This window comes from Hydra vulgaris, chromosome 13 (genome assembly GCF_038396675.1).
Source record: "Hydra vulgaris chromosome 13, alternate assembly HydraT2T_AEP".
NCBI classification, from domain to species: domain Eukaryota; kingdom Metazoa; phylum Cnidaria; class Hydrozoa; order Anthoathecata; family Hydridae; genus Hydra; species Hydra vulgaris.
Genome location: NC_088932.1, coordinates 5404341 through 5421857, shown reverse-complemented (window position 1 = coordinate 5421857; position 17517 = coordinate 5404341). Strand labels below are relative to the sequence as shown.

The 17517-nt window shown below is 29.8% G+C and overlaps 3 protein-coding genes across 3 annotated transcripts; 1 reads left to right on the top strand and 2 right to left on the bottom strand.

The window, feature by feature from the left end:
- Positions 1–1825: 1825 nt before the first annotated feature.
- On the bottom strand, positions 1826–2554 carry LOC136089575 (uncharacterized). Its single transcript, XM_065815626.1, has one exon. It carries the CDS (start codon positions 2552–2554, stop codon positions 1826–1828), a length of 729 nt encoding a protein of 242 aa, XP_065671698.1.
- A 9137-nt stretch (positions 2555–11691) lies between these two features.
- On the top strand, positions 11692–12483 carry LOC136089574 (uncharacterized). Its single transcript, XM_065815625.1, has one exon. It carries the CDS (start codon positions 11692–11694, stop codon positions 12481–12483), a length of 792 nt encoding a protein of 263 aa, XP_065671697.1.
- A 1123-nt stretch (positions 12484–13606) lies between these two features.
- LOC136090115 (uncharacterized) lies at positions 13607–16366 on the bottom strand. The gene is made up of 3 exons (XM_065816220.1): positions 16261–16366; positions 15693–16168; positions 13607–15582 (listed from the first exon to the last, which is right to left on the bottom strand). The coding sequence occupies exons 1-3, from the start codon at positions 16331–16333 to the stop codon at positions 14806–14808; spliced, it is 1326 nt and encodes a 441-aa protein (XP_065672292.1). The 5' UTR covers positions 16334–16366; the 3' UTR covers positions 13607–14805.
- Positions 16367–17517: the final 1151 nt, after the last annotated feature.

Genomic DNA, 17517 nt, shown 5'->3' with positions numbered 1-17517 from the left:
GTAACATCGGAAGGATCACCTGATTTTAACACTGGAATGACTTTTGCAATTTTTAGGTTATCTGGAAAAACGCCTTGTTTTAGAGATAAATTAAAAATATGTAGTAATGGAATTGTAATTTGTTTTATTGATTTGATAATGACATTACTACTTATATCATCAAATCCTAAACTTTTATTGGGTTTTAATAAAGAGACTGCGTCTAGTAATTCTTTTTCTGTAAGTTTATAATTAGACATAACATTAAGGTTGGTTGAGGTTAAGTACGAACTAAAGTGTGATTGAGTAGTTGCTATATTAGATGATAAAGTAGGACCTATATTTACAAAAAACTGGTTAAGTGTTTCAGCGACTAAGGATTTATTTACAATTTGTTTGTTATTAAATTTAAGATTTAGAGGAAGTAAATTTCTGTATAAGCTTTTTTTTCCAATTACCTCCTTAATAATATGCCAAGTTTTTTTAGAATCATTTTTGTGCTTTATTAATTGTTCAGAATAGTAACGTTTCTTTGAGCGTTTTAAAATTGACTCAAATAGCCGTTTATAGTTTTTATAGGTAGTTTCATTTTTAAGAGTTCTTTTTTTAAGAAACTTGTTATATAAGCGTTGTTTTTTTTTTGAAGATTTAAAAATGCCCTTCGTGATCCAAGGGTTTAAAAGTGTTTTTGTTTTGATTACTTTAGTAACTTCTGGGAATGCCTTGTTATAAAGATTAAGAAACTCTGTTAGAAAAATATCATACGCTTTATTGGCGTTTAGATTTAGTTTTAGGGTGTCCCAGTTAACACAGGATAGAAGCTTATAAAAATGACTAATAGAAGTGTCGGTTATTAAACGTGTTTTAATTATTTTTTCCCGTTCATTTTGGGCATTATATATGCATTTTTGCGATAGGATAAAAATCGGAAAGTGATCAGACACGTCAGTTGTAAATATTCCTGTTCTTATACTTTCATTTATAAATTCATTTGTTATAATTTGATCTAGGGATGTTGAACTTTCCTTAGTTATTCGCGTTGGTTTATTGATTAGTGGAATATAGCTATTTTGAAAAATGGTGTTAAAAAAGTTTTTAATATATATATTATTTTCATAATCTAATATATTGAGATTGATATCACCAATAAAATATACAGCTTTATTCATAGACGATTTATTTTTAATTAATTTTTTAATGTGGTTTTCAAATACCTTAATGCTTCCTGAAGGCGGTCTGTATAAACCATGAATGACGATATTTTTTGAGGTTTTGTTAATAATTTCAATACATAACGATTCGTAATCGTTAGTAGTTGAACTTAAATTTGGTTTAACTTTGAATAATATTGAGTTTTTTATGTATATACACAAACCCCCACCTTCCTTATTAGATGCTCTAACTTGATGAATTACTTTATAATTAGGTAATTGAAAATTAGAATTGTTTTCAATGTTTTTATCTTTACACCATGTCTCACTTAGACAAATTATTTGAAATTTAATGCCAATTTTATATAAAAGTTGTTTTAATGACTCAAAATTTTTTTGAATACTTCTAATATTAATATGAAGCATTGAAAAATAGTTATCCTCCATTCCATTAGCAATTTTTTTAGAATTTGGGTCATAATATAAAGGGTTAATATTTTTAATTATTTCATCATTATTATAAAAATTAATATCAGGATCCGAATAGTTGTTTAATAGTATTGACTTTTTTGATACAAATGAATTAAAATTTATGTTTGTTAAAACAGTTTCATCAGCCATTTTAAATCAGAAATAACTTAAAGCAATATTAAAATTCAAAAAGTAATATAAAAACGTAAGAAAATCATTTATCATTATTTTTTTTTTTTTATAAATTCTCTAACAATAAGCTTATCGTATATAACAACGGAATACTTACCATTTATCTTGTGCAATTTGCTTTCTTCAAGAAGTTTCTTTCTTATTGTGGAAGTTTCCAGCGAAAAATCCTCGTTGATATAAATTCCGGATCCTTTCAGTTTATTGGCATTTTTTAGGATTTTTACTTTGTCTTTATGGTTAAGTAACTTAATTACAATTGTTCTTGGATTTTTTTTTTCAATAATGCCAGTTCTATGCGCTCTTTCTATGATTAACCCATTTACATTGAGATTATTTTCAAAAATGTTTATTATTATTTTTTCCGTATCATCCCAACTTTCGTTGTCATTTTCTTTAACTCCTTCAATTCGAAGATTATTTCGCCTTTGTCGATCTTCCAGCTGTCTAAATTTATTTTTTTCATTCTCACCTATATTTGCATTCGATGACTTTTTTTTTTCCAACTCGCTCATTTTTTTGTCATTGCAATCGTGATAAAACGTTAGACTTTCCTCAATGTCTTTTTGTGTTTTTTCAAACTTTATCAACTGCTTGTTAGTTTTATTTTGATCAGCATTTCGGTTTACGTTATCTTTTTTTAACATTTCACAAGTTTCCTTTAATGTACTAATTTCTTTCAGCAATCCATCGATTCGATCATTAGTCAGTTTTAAATTTGCACTTATTAACGATAGTATATCATTTTGTTGTTTTTGGAACATTTCTTGAAAAATTTCCCTAACTAATTTTATCGAGACGTCAGTGATTTGTTTTGAACTCATTTTCGATAAAATATGTACATAAAAAAAAAAAAAAAAAAAAAAATTTCTTCGATCAATAAAAACACGTCTGTTCAAAAGTAAATGCGGAAGAGAATGTTATTTCTTATTATCTGCAAATGAGAATACAGCTCTAAAACTCAGTTTTATGGTTTTGAAGCCGGCTGGTAGTAAGGTTTCCCGAACCCTGTGTTAGCTCTCAGAAAGGCTAACTCCATTAACGCTACAAAATATTAGAGTATTAAACGTGCCAAGTTGTACATGGATGGTTTCCCTGTCTTTTGTTACATGAATGGACTTCCCTGCTTTTGATGCGCATTGATGAGGCAACTTACCTATATAATTACAAATTAGGGTTAATTAACAAGACTAAGAAAATTGTATAGCCCATTGCTTAGGAGGCCGTGTTCTAACTATGATTTATAATTACTGATTCAAGTTCTCTTTAAACTTAAGGGGGGCACCCCCTCTAAATTTACCCAAATTTTATAAAAAGTATTTTTATTTATTTATGCATTTTAATGTATGCAGAATTCAAAATTGTTTGTCTGTTTACTGATTTTAATCATTAAATCCTTCAAGTTTAGCATTTTTTTAAGGTACCTTAAAATTTATACCATAGCAACGCCCATAGCAACGGTGTAGCACCTCATTAAAAATCGTAAGAACTTATGTGTATTTTTAAATAGCTGCAGTAAAATGCTTGGTTTGGCTTCTTTATTATCCGGCGAGCGAAAAAAGTCTGGTTTATCAAGTCAGATTACAGTTTTCTGTTATTCTGAAGCTTTTAAAGATGTCAATTTTCTTAATTTTTTTAAAAAATGGGTAAAGCGTGTAGAATAAAATCAAGAACACTAATTAAAAAAAGGAGGAGAGGTTTCTTAGGGAAGAAATTTAACAGTCTTGACAAAGAAAATATTGAAATGGAGTTAAATGATAATCCTTCTGTAACAATTTTGATTGGTTCAAATAATACATTTGTCAATAATAAGTCTGTAAATAACGAATCTGGATTAAATTTATTTTCTACATCTGTATCTGCGAAAAAGGTAAAGCCAATTAAATGTTCCAGAGCTTTTACAAGAATGAAAATATCGAGATATAGGATTATAGATTGCTCTATATTATCTGATATATTTAGCGCTTTAGCATGCCCTCAATGTGGCGAGTGTTCATCCTTGTCATTGTCCGAAAAAATGCAAGACAAAAAAGGACTTGCCCCAAAGTTACTTATCAAGTGCTTTAACTGCAAATATGAAAATGAGTTTTATACTTCAAAACAATGTAACAGAGGATATGATGTTAATTGTAGAACAGTATACGCAATGCGTGCACTTGGACAGGGACATTCTGGTATAAAAAATATTCACCACTTTAATGAATGTGCCACAACCAATGACTCAAAATAATTATAATAAGTTAGCTGTGAAAATAGGTGCTGTCACACAAAAAGTTGCTGAAGATACCATGTTTGATGCAGTAGCAGAATTGCGCAAACATGTTGCTAATGATGAAGTTTTTGATATTGGTATGTCGTGTGATGGTACTTGGCAGAAAAGAGGCTTTATCAATGGATACTGGAAAGGTTTTGGATGTCAAACCAAAGTGCAGGTTCTGCAAAGGTTGTTTTTTTAAAGAAAGATCTTTTAAAAACAAACCCTACAGCCTATGCCCTATGGAGGGACTCTCACATTTGTAAAAACAATTACAAAGAACTTGCAAGCGGTATGGAGACCACTGGTGCAAAACGTGTGTTTTTAAGATCTATTGACTAGTAAAAACTGCGATATGTGAATTTTTTAGGAGATGGGGACAATAAAAGTTTCATTAATGTCATAGATACTTACCCTGGCATTCAATTTAATAAGTTAGAATGTGTGGGACACTATCAAAAACGTGTTGGTACACGACTACAAAATTTGTGGTTATCTTACAGATGCAGTAATCGATCGTCTGCAAAATTTCTTTGGCGTTGCTATTGGGCAAAATGCTGGAAACTTAGCAGGTATGAAGGCAAGCGTATTGGCTACATTATTTCATGTTGCATCTTCCAAAACAAATAACTTGCACTTTCCTCACTGTCCTACCGGCATCAATAGTTGGTGCAAGTTCAACTTTGATAAAGCAAATAAAACCAACACTTACAAACCGGGTCCAGGTCTTCCAATGAACATAATTTTGAAAATTAGACCTATTTTTGAGGATCTTCAAAGATTCAGAACTAAAAATATGTTTACATGGGAAAACTCAAAACGCAAATGAATCGTTCAACAGTATGATTTGGGACCAATTACTAAAGACCAGATATGTGTCACTCGATAATTTGAAATTTGAAATTTGGCTTCAATGTTTTTGAACAATTAAATATGTTACCAGGTGCTTCATCGTTAAAGGTTCCAATAAAATAAACAATAAAAGAATAAAACAATCTAATTATAGAATGAATGAAAAGAATAAGTTGAGGTAACAGTTAAATAGAGCATAAAAATTTTTAAAAAAATGACAATAATTTGGAAAAAGAGGGTATAACTTATGAAGCAAGAGGATTTTAAATACTGTTTTAATGAAGTTGATGATTGCTTTTTTATACATTTTTTGGTGTTATTTAATAAAAAAAATTATTAATTTGTTTTTTTCTCAGTATGAAGTATCTAAGACGCCCGCCAACATTGCTCGCCAAATATTCAAGAGCCGTTTCTAAAATTTTTAGTGGTTGTTTATTAACTGGTATAGAGTGTTTTAAGTTAAATAGTTTTTTTTTTTACACCTGCTGTTTATGCTGTTTTAGTACCATATTATTGAATATTGGACTTTGACTTCAAAATACCTAACTTTATATTTGTAAAAAAAAAATCTGTTCAACTTAAAACACTCTTCTACTCTATATAAACACCATATAAAAATTTCAACTTGGGTTATTTTGCTCCCTGCCAACAATATTGGCCGGCGGGAAACCTGTTTTTGCTATTTTTTGGTAATTTTTTATGGTTTCCATAGCAACGTGTTACCATTTAATTTTTTTTGGTGCTATTGATCTGACAAATTTTTTTTTCTAAAAATTGATTTTAAAATTAGAGGGGCTTTCTCCCTTAAGTCATGCCAAACGTTACCCAAAATATTCAACATAAAAAAACCATCTTCACTACCAAACCGTTTTAATATATCCTTTAATAATATTTGTGATCTGCGAAGTAACCGTCCATCAGTTGATTCTTATCTTTTGCAAAATTAACCAGACTTGCTTGCTCTTAGTGTGACTAATTTAAATTCTGTTATTCCTTCTTATTTCAGTGTTAATGGGTCTATACTTTGAGTTGCAAAGACTCCAATGGTGATATACTTGGCTTGGGGTGTACATACGCATTCACCTACTTGTCGTGAAATCAGATTCAAATCCTTTGAGAATTCTTTTATGTGCTTCCTGCTTAGCACCTCTTCACTCTATCACCTTTCCCTTTGTTCTTTATCGTTCTTCTTCTTCCCAAGACTTCTTTTTCGGGCTCACTCTATCATTGCACTACTTACAACTACCCAAAAGCTGAATGGGATTCTTTTCGTGATTTTCTTCGTGACGGACCTTAAGCTCATGTCTTTTCACATTCAGCTGAAAAATGTGCCTGCTACGTAACCTACTGGATTCAAAAAGGAATGGAAGCTTTTATTCTTTCTTGTCGGTTCCAAGTCAAGCCTCATTCTTCTCCATGATTTTCACCTTCTTGTGCAGCTGCTATATCTAATTGTAATTATTTTTTTCATCTTTTTTAAAAGAACAACTCTCTTGAGAACAAACGGCTATTTATTTTTGCAAAATATTGATTTAAAGAGGTGCTGCCAGATGCTAAGCTCCATTACTCTCAGTTCACCAAATTTTGTATTTTATCTCAGAAGTTAGGCTCTAGAGACTTTTGGAGAATCTTAAACAGCGTTTTTAACCTCTTCCAAGGATAAGGCAGAACTATTTCCTAACAACTTTTCTTCTAATTCAACTCTCGAATTTTATGGTCATTTTCTTCCTTCTACACCAATTAAACAGGTTAACCCTAAGACGTTCAAACCACTTCATCTTCAGTTGCTCAAGTTATATCTCGATTAAACTCTTTTGCGGCTTGTGGTCAGGGAACATTCCTGTCATAGTCTTACAAAATTGTTCTCCAGAACTCTTTTCAATTTTCTCTGAATTATTTAATAAGTGCTTGATTGAGCCTTGTTTTCCTGACTGGTGGAAAATAGCATTTGTTGTTCCAATTTTTAAAAACTCCACTGAACATTCTGACCTCTTTAACTATTGTCCGATCAGTCTTATTTCTGTTATTAGCAAGGTCTTTGATTCTTTGATAAACAAATTTCTCAAATCTTATCTTGAATCAAATAACTTACTGTCAGTAAATCAATAAGGTTTTCGATCATCTCGCTCTACGGCTGACTTGCTAACTACTGTGACTGAAAGATTTTATCGTGTATTAGACGGAGGCGGAGAGGCTAGGGCTATTGCTCTTGACAAATTTAAGGCTTTCGACGAAGTTTGACAAGCTGGTCTTCTCCATAAGCTTGTTTCATATGGTGTATCTAAGAAAGTTTTTGAGATCATTAAATCGTTTCTTTCTAACCGCTTTATTAAAATCATCCTTGAAGGCCAAAACTCTTCCTTATTTCCAGTAACTTCTGTGGTACCTCAAGATGCTACTTTTGGTCCTGTTTTGTTTCTTATCTACATTAATGATCTTCCCGACAACCTTAAATCTAAAGTAGCTCCTTCTGCTGATGACTCAATTTTATACTCCTGTCTTGACAAAAACTCTTCTCTTTTTTGAATTTGATCACTTCTGTTATAGATTGTGGCTTACAGTGGCTTGTAAACTTTAACTCCAACAAAACTCAATTATTTACTGCAAACAACTATTGCAGTACTGCCGATATTCCTATATTAATGAATGGCAACCTTCGCACTAAGTTCTCTACTTTACGTCTTTTTGGATTATCGTTTACTACGAATTTTTCATGAAACTATATATACAATCAATTGCTAAAATAGCATCTGCTAAGATTGCTCTGAATTGTGCTTAACATTTTCTCACTCCTGATTCCATTTTTTGTCTATTTAAATCTATTTAAATTATTTGTCGCTGTATGGAATACTGTAGTCATTTAGAATGGTCTTCTAGATAAGGTCCAAAAAAAAAAATATTATCATGGTCGCTGCTCAAAGGAGCTATCATCTCTCATTTCATCAACTAAAAATCATTCTCGCTTGACTTGAAAGTGTTATATTCACGAAAAATAATATGGCAATATATTACCCATTCACATACTAAATCCTCCGCAATTGAGTTTCTCAGTAAAATCTTTAAACTTCTTATAATAAAAATATGATTCATCTGAACTTTCATCATTAGGGAAGACCCGGGCTAGTTGGCTCGGTTTTTACTCATGAGCTCTGTAGCCCTAACAGCACATTTTTTGAAAACAATAAAGTGTAGTCTCAAAGAGTATGAATTTGGGTAACATATAAAATTTGCATTCATTTACAAAAAAAATTCTTGAGGCCATCCCGGGCCCTCAAAAAAAAAAAAAAGTTGCGTCAACTTACCCCACCACGGGGTAAGTTGGCGCAAACTATAAAAATGATTATTAATGTACTATAAAGTGCAAAATTAATAGAAATTTTTAAATATTAATTTTGGCAACAATTTTAAGCCAAAAATGTAATATTACTTTTAGCTGGTACCAAATATTAGCACGTATAACAACTAAAACAGTAGGCCACTTTTCATATGTAAAAAAAAAAACAAAAAATTTTTTTTTATTATTTTGTAAGAATAAATTTTTTTAATATTGTTAAAAATTTAAAAAAAAAAAATGAACTTTCTAAAAACATATATATTTTTCCATAGTAAATGCTATGAGTCAACTTACCCCGTGAAATTTTTGCCAAATTATCCCAAAAGCCTTTTTTTCAATAAAAAGTCTATAGATCCTGAAAAAGGGCAACTTTGAAAAAACGTCTAACTAGAAATTAGTAAACCAATTGTGACTGGAACTTTTACAGTAATTTTTTTTTTCATACGACTAACTATTTTCTTTGTAAAGTAAAAAGGAAGCGATGTTTCAAAAATTACGTTTTTGTTCAAAAAACATTTAAATCTTAGTATCTCCCATGCGCACGCGCGAATCCTAACAATACTCTAGTGAATGATGAAATAGTAAATTAGGAAGGTTCTATGTAATTTTTGTCTTTTTCTGATGAAAGGCTCTGAAGCTAAACGCAGCTCGTCAACTTACCCCTGCGGCCAACTAGCCGGGGTCTGCCCTATCCAGAAAACAATGAAAATATACAATGAAATTTATTTTAAAATCTATGGATGATATACTTTTAAATTCTGGTTATTTACCAAACATCAAACAATTTTCTTCATTTAACTATAAGTCGCATTTTTCACAAGAATGTCCTTATGTAGTAAAATTCATATGTGTCTAATTGCAAAAGTGGTTTTTATACCAATTTTCTATAGTATTTGTTGTACAGTAATAAAATATGTTCCTCCCGATCCTTGTTTTGATTTCCAAACTATTTTTCTACAGGATTGGTTGTAAATGTTCCTAGCTAAACATACTTATGACTCGTTGACAAGAGAAACTTTGACACAAGACCATTACAAGTATGATAGAAATTTTTAGAAGTATCTTTAGTAAAGCTTTTAAAGCCATGTTTCCGAATCTTTAGTAAGCTCTTAAAGCCATGTTTCCAAATTCTAAATGCTTTTAAAGATTAAAATCATCAGAAGAGAAAATAGATGCCCGATTTTGATCACGTATATACACTATCTGCATATCTGCATAAAGGCTTTGAACATTAACAATACTCCAATATTCAATTATTATTGAAAGAAAAGAAGGAGTATCATCAACATTTTTAAATCTTTGTGACATTTTAAAGCACAGACTGTTTCTTTGCAAAACACATTTAGATAAGTTGAAACTTTTTGCTTTTCAATAGGGTACCGTTGCGGTTCTAAAGGTAAATTTAATAAAGTTTTCGCAAAGCTTTCTGGGATCGAAATGCGAGCAAACAAGACAAAATGCAAAGCCAGACAAAATGATAACCCAGATACCCTACCTCATCATCATAGAGAAGATGATCAATGTCCAATACAGCTTGAAGAAGATGATAATGGGATTTATGGCCCTCAACCCGAAGGTGATCAACAGCCCCTCTATGTTCCAGAAAATAATCTTGTTAAAGAAAATATTACGTTTCCATCAACATCACAGTAAGTAGGAAATTATTTTTGTATGAAAACAGTACAGTCCCTGTTATCTGTCACTCGGTTATCCAAAAAGAATTTTTTTTCCCACTTTTTTTTTTTTTTAATTTGTTAATTTAACTTTCCTTTTCATAGTTTCTATTGATATTTTGCATATTTTTGCCTTGTTTTGCGTTATTTAAATAATATAAATACGCATAATTACATTAAGAACTGTAACCTACTAATGCATATAAATTTTTTTTTTTTCATTCTCCATATCCTTGTTATCCGATAATTTTTTCTCTTATCTGACACCCCTTGGTCCCGTATTAGTCAGATAATGGAGACTCTACTGTATAAATCTTTCTTCTCTTATGGAAGATCCAATTCTAATTTCCTTAATTGTTGCATTTCAGAATTGAGGTTCCTGCTCTTTGGCTCAAAATCTTAATGAATTCATTTAGAGAAATTCTGGTTCAACAAGGTCCTATAAAACTGAAGGAGGAAGGTTTTCCAAAAAATGACCATGGACGAAAATTCTCTGTGATGTATTATAAAGGGCATTTTCCAAATGGGGAGGCCTATAAAAGAAATTGGCTAGTTTATTCCAAGCATTCAAACAGCATATTTTGTTTACCTTGCAAAATAATTTTTATCGGAAAAAAGAGCAAAATTAACTGAAAATGGATATTCTGATTGGAAACATATAACTTCAGATCTCAATAACCATGAGAAGTCCGTAAACCACAAGGAATGCTTTATAAAGTGGATGGATTTGGCTGCAAGAATGAAGAAAAATGAGACTGTCAATGAATGCAACTTAAAAAATAAATCTAATTAAAATGGAGTGTTTGCAAAACATTTTGAAGAGAATAATTTCAGTTATAAAATATCTTGCCTCTCACAATATAGCATTCCAAGGACATACTGATAAATTATTTTCTAAAAGCAATGGAAATTTTTTGGGCTTAATAGAAACGATTTCAGAATTTGATCCCATACTTCAAGAGCATCTAAGAAAAATTGAATCACACGAAGTAAGTGATCACTATCTTCTCGAAAACATTCAAAACCAAATTATTCAACTTTTGGGTTCAGAGATAAAGAAATCTATAATTTCAAATTGTCAGAATGCAAAATATTATTTAATAATTATGGATTGCACTACAGACGTAACTCACCAAGAACAATTAACCCTAGTTCTTAGATTTTACAACTGCAAGTTATTTGCAGTTGAAGAGCATTTTATTGGATTTGTTGATGTAAATAGGACAACCGGTGAAGTTTTAACAGAAACTTTCCTGAAACATTTGATAGAAGCAGGTCTAGATATATTAAATTTTCGAGGTCAATCATATGATAATGAAGCAAACATGAAAGGGATTCATTATGGAGTGCAAAAAAGAATAAGAGACATTAACCCTAGAGCGTTTTTTGTGCCATGTAGTGCCCACAGTTTGAATTTTGATGGTATTTGATGCTGCAAAATCTTTTTCAAAAGCAGTGTCATTTTTTGGTTTGGTACAAGAAGTTTATAACTTTTTCTCAGATTGTAATATCAGATGGGCCATTTTAATGAAATCAGTGCAAACTTTGACTTTGAAGCCACTGTCTGATACTCGGTGGGAGTCTCAAGTGGAAAGTTTAAAGACATTAAAATATGAATATTCCAAGGTTTATGATGCTCTAGTTGAAATTGCTAACAGTTTAGAGTATGATACATTTACCAAATTTCAGGCAAATAATCTTGCCAAGCAAATGTCCAAATTTACATTCATGGTAAGCTTGAGTGTATAGTATGACATATTATTTCAAGTAAATTTGGTCAGCAAAAAAATGCAGTTTCCAGACTATGATCTATCAACAGCACAAACCGAAATTGATCAACTACTCAAGTATTTTAATGACTTTCGTGATAAAGGAACTAAGGATGCCAAAATTTTTGCTATGGAAACTGCAGAAGAATTAGAAGTAAGTCTTCAGTTTGAAGCTGAAAACACAGTTTGTCCCCGAAAGAAAAAAAATCTTTTTTCCTATGAATCTGCAAATGAACCAATTTTAAATCCAGAAACACAGTATGTGGTGGAAGTTTTTGATGTACTGGTAGATCAAGTGCTATTATCTTTAACAAGTCGATTTAATCAACTGAAAGAATTTTCTGAGCTTTTTGGATTCTTATATAAAATTCCAGAAGTCACCCAAAATACTGAAGCACTTAAGAAACATAGCAAGGATTTAGAGGTTGCCTTAACTGAAGATGGACATTCAGATGTGATTTCAAATCAATTATTTGATGAAATCAAAGCAATATCCAGTATGGTTTCAGGAAAATTGCTCCCTAAGGCACTGATCAAGTTTATTTCAGAAAATCACTACGAACAATCTTTTCCAAATTTAATTATAGCAATGCGAATTTTATTGACATTGCCACTCACTGCTGCTTCCGCAGAAAGAAGTTTCTCAAAACTTAAATTAATTAAAACCTACTTAAGGTCAAATATGTCACAGTGCAGACTTACAGGCTTAGCTGATTTATCAATTGAAATTGACGAGTTAAAGAACATAGATATTAGTGCATTAGTTGAAACATTTGCTAATATTAAAGCTTGTAAAGTCAAGTTTCAATGAAGTTATGACTATAATAATAATTTAATAAAAAAAATTAAAATTTTTTTTTATTTCAGGGGGGCCTTACATTTTGATCTTGTCCAGGGCCTCCAAAGTTCAAAGGCAGCCTCTGTCAAATGCTTATCACTAAAGGCTTATAAAATTAAATTTAACCAAAAAATGTTTTGTAAAACCAATATTAATAGAATAATGTTACAGTGAATATAAGTTAGTATTATTAAAAACTTAAGAACAGGGTAAAAATTAATAAACCTTTTTAAAAAGAATAAAAAGTCAATGTAATAAAACTTTTGAAAGTTCATCTGCAAAAAATAAACAAATATTCTCTAGAAGATTTTATAATAATTTAAAATATTTTTTAAACCTATTATATATATATATATATATATATATATATATATATATATATATATATATATATATATATATATATATATATATATATATAACCTATTACCTATTATATATATATATATATATATATATATATATATATATATATATATATATATATATATATATATATTAGGGGTATTCAAAAAAAGTGAATTTTCAAATTCCCCCCCCCCCCCCCCCCCCCCCTCAAGTTAAAAATTTAGGGGAAAATTGACCGAAAAGTGGTAATTTTTGGGCGCCTTGAGGGAGGGCTAATTTTTTTTCTTTCTGCTATATGTATATAGGCCTATATTTTTGTTTTAAAATATATGGTTTTTTTCCTAATTCTCAAAAATCTATGTTTGGTGGTATTGAAAATCATGAAAATCAGAATTTTTGTAGTTAAAGTTAGATTTATATATATATATATATATATATATATATATATAAAGTTAGATTTATATATATATATATATATATATATATATATATATATATATATATATATATATATATATATATATATATATATATATATATATATATATATATATATATTTATTTAAAAGCCTTGTGTGTATTAACATATACACACAAGGCCTCTCTAACTATTCCCAAGACATACCAGAGGGAGCAACCAACTTCATTTTGCCAGAAAGAATGAACAGTTGTTGGTTGTGACCTCAGCAATGTTGTTTATCTATATTGAAAAAAAAACACTATTTATCTATATTGAAAAATCAAAATGAGCAAGAATAAATAAAATTATAAATTTATATTCAAGTTTTATAACAGAAAAAAAATTTACAAATCTAATAATAATCAAGTTTAACTCTTTATCTTTTTTCGCATCACACCAAGTCCATCATTAAACTTAATCTTTGAAATTGTACGGGATTTTTGTTCTTGTGATCTGAATACAGATCAAACTTTGTCCACAGTTAGCAATCTGTTGTGCTTTTCAGTTTCATCAGAATATCTATGAATATACTGCCCCATCATACCTATTGACCGTTCTGAATGGTCATTTACAAAAATCAAAGTTTCAGCATATTTTTGAAAACTTTTGAAGCATGACTGAGTATGCCAATAGTTTGGTGGAAGTGAGAGCCAGTCTTGAACTCGTTGCTTATCAAACCCAATCATGTCAAAAATCAGTTAAGAAAAGACATCAACCAAGGCAGACAAGGATGGTGGTTTTTTCCCAATTTTTGTATTCATTTTATAAATTTCCTTGATATCTTGCTTTACTTTATTCTCAGGCTTATAATAGTCAGAGCTAGGCATATCAAACGACAGAATTGCTGATGCAATTTTTGCCTTCTCCTCTGATGCTAACTCATCATCTAGCAAAGCTAAAGGTATCATTGTTGAATCCAAATACCAACAGTGTTTATACTGAGACTCTAATACAGCATCGACAGCTATTGGGTTTGTACATACCTTCTTGTACAGATGCATTTGATGTATGGCTGTAATGTCAAGAAAAGGAGCTTTGATGACATCCTCAGATTGTAGATACCAGTTTGCATAAAAGCAAACAATAAATTCTGTAATAAGCTTAATTTCAATTTTCAGTTTATCGTTTTCCTGAACAAACGTAATTTGATTGGATAAAAACCGAAGCTTTAGATAATAAATTGCTTTTCCTAAAAATCTTGCATGATGAATAGCACCAGTTTTTCTTACTTTATATGTTATAGGGGATAAGTATGTGACAACTAATTCTGCAAGCTCACTTCTATCATCTCTTATAATACCTGGTTTACTAACGTTTGCTTTGCAAAATGTTAATGACTTCATAGCTGCCTTTTCTAAAAAACTGCTTTTAACCTTATTCCAATCAAACCGTAACAATAGAACTGAATTATAGTTAAAATTAGGTTCTTTAAAAATATTTTTAAGCTTTTTGAAAAGAGGATTATTAGGTCCACTAATAAGGTTTCTTCATTGGTCACTAATTTCCAAAAGTGCAGCATTCTCAAATTCAGTCACATGATGCCTACATGCTATTTGGAGGAGATACTTATCCAGTTCTTGAGATATTCTGGAAACTGATCCTTTATTCGTCCCAGTGATGGATGATGTTGTATCAAAGCATATTCCTCTAGTTTTTGACGTAAATTGATACTCCTTAATTAAGTTCATTACACCTAAGAACTGATCTTCACCAGTGGATAACGCTAGTGGAGGTACTCCAAGTAGGTAAGTCTGTCCATTAATGTTAACTAAAACAGCCATTCTATCCCTCTTTAACATTTTTCCTTTGTTTAGCTCAAACAAGGTCTTCCCATCAAAATGAATTATACACGGATATGGAGATGCGTCTATGGCTGCTTTAACATCTTCTTTTGAAATTTTTGCCATGTTTTCATTTTCTTTTTTCATTTTTCTATATGCAGTAGACTGGTTGCTTTTAACTTCTTTAAGATCAACACCTGATTGATATAGAATTGCATTTGTTACCTTCTGTAAAACATTTGGTGATATATCACAGGCTGTAGCAGTAAGTGAAACATTACCAGCAAAAACATCTTTTGGAATTTTTGCAATTACTGTGTCTGGGTTTTCAGAGACTTCTATATGATACCAATCACCTGGCTCGAAATCAGATTCAATTGAAGAATCATCGCTTAGAATTGTGTCTATAAGTTCAACGTTGGGTACATCATCACTCAAAATCTTAGGCTGTAAACGATTTTTCTTCCTGATGCTTTCTTTTGCCTAATTAACAGAAAAAATGTAGTTTTAGTTTTTAATTTTAAAATTAGTGGAAAAAAGAATTAACAGAGCTTGAGAAAGAGCTAAAGTAATTAATTAAAAGTATTGAATACCTTTTTTCTATATTTAATATCCTCTGAACCAATAACAAACTTTCTTTCATTTTCCTGATCTTCAAGAAATTTTAGATCTTCAATCTTGTCTATTAGTGACCTTTTTTTATCTTTACTGATTGTGTCTTTGAGATTAGAATTACCAGCCCAAAAAAGTTTTTTTATTTCAATCTCAAACTCGTTTTGTTTAGCCAAATCACCACTATTTCCCCTTTTTGCATTTTTTTTCAAGTTGGAATAGGACTTATGCAATTTAAAAAGTTTTTTAACTAAACTTAAATCAGTTAACACATCAAATCCAGCTTTAATCCAGGGTCTCTTGATTTTAGACAAAATACATTCACAACAACTCTCCGAACATCTAGAAAAATTTTTTTTAGGGGGACAAGCAATAATACTTGATATTGATACAGATCGACATTGTTGGTTATATATTAAATGTTGAAGTATATCCAAGCCTGTTGGAAGTTGTATATCTAAATAGAAAAATTTATATTTTATAAATAAAATAAATTTTTTAGCAACTAATGTCTCATTATAATTCCAATATTAATAAAAATGTTTATACCTGATATAGCTGGTTTTGCCTCTTTTATATAAAAAAGTTCCTTTTTCATTGACCTAAGTTGTGCTTCACTCATTTTTAATGTTTATTGTATGTACTAATCTATATTTATTAGAAAATTTCAAAGTTTTAAACTATCAGAATTTACACGAAAATATATGTATTTAACATTAGGCATAACAGAAAATATATTTTAAAAAATACCAATTTTCATGATTTTCAATATCATCAAACATAGATTTTTGAGAAGTAAGGAAAAAACCATATATTTTTAAACAAAAATATAGGCCTATAATTATATAACAGAAAAAAAAAATTAAAAAAAAAAAAAATTGCCCCTCCCTCAAGACGCCCAAAAACGACCACTTTTCGGTCAATTTTCCCCTAAATTATTAGCTTGAGGAGGGGTCAAAAGTGAACGGACAGCGCTCAAACTTTGTGAGGCTCATTTTTTATATATTTGCCCCAAATTTAGGGGGTATGGGTTTTTAGATTTGAAAATTCACTTTTTTTGAATACCCCTAATATATATATATATATATATATATATATATATATATATATATATATATATATATATATATATATATATATATATATATATATATATATATATATATATATATATATATATATATATATATATATATATATATATATATATATATATATATAAATAAGTCAGTATATAAAGCTCTATAAGCAAATTAAGTCCATCTATAAATTAATATTACTCGACAAGGCGTGTTTTTTTAATTGATGTCTGATAAAGACATGCATTTTTTGCTTTTTTTGTTATAGAACTTTTAAATTATATTAATAACAACTATATTTTTTATACATTTTCAATATAAAGTATACTATTAGTCAGTTATGTAAAAAAAATTTTCAAAAACCATTATAATAATTAAATTTTATTTTCGTCAAAAAAACTTTTGATTTAATAGCTGCTTTAATAATTTTCGGCATTCTTTCAATTAACTATTTTCGGCATTCTTTCAATTAACTATTTTCGGCATTCTTTCAATTAACTATTTTCGGCATTCTTTCAATTAACTATTTTCGGCATTCTTTCAATTAACTATTTTCGGCATTCTTTCAATTAACTATTTTCGGCATTCTTTCAATTAACTATTTTCGCCATTTTTTAAATTAATTTTCTAATTGTTTCTTTCTGAATATTATTCCATTTCTTTTCTATAATGTTCCATAAATAAGATTTTGATGTTGGACATACAATTCTAATTTTCTATCCAGTTC

What these genes read in the sequence shown, in the direction of transcription:
- LOC136089574 (XM_065815625.1), top strand. Translation starts at nt 11,692, where the DNA reads ATGCAGTTTCCAGACTATGATCTATCAACAGCACAAACCGAAATTGAT.
- LOC136090115 (XM_065816220.1), bottom strand. Translation starts at nt 16,333, where the DNA reads ATGAGTGAAGCACAACTTAGGTCAATGAAAAAGGAACTTTTTTATATA. An exon ending in GGCAAAACCAGCTATATCAG is followed by an intron (nt 16,169 to 16,260) that starts GTATAAACATTT and finishes TTTTCTATTTAG; the next exon opens with ATATACAACTTCCAACAGGC. An exon ending in ATATTAAATATAGAAAAAAG is followed by an intron (nt 15,583 to 15,692) that starts GTATTCAATACT and finishes TCTGTTAATTAG; the next exon opens with GCAAAAGAAAGCATCAGGAA.
- LOC136089575 (XM_065815626.1), bottom strand. Translation starts at nt 2,554, where the DNA reads ATGTTCCAAAAACAACAAAATGATATACTATCGTTAATAAGTGCAAAT.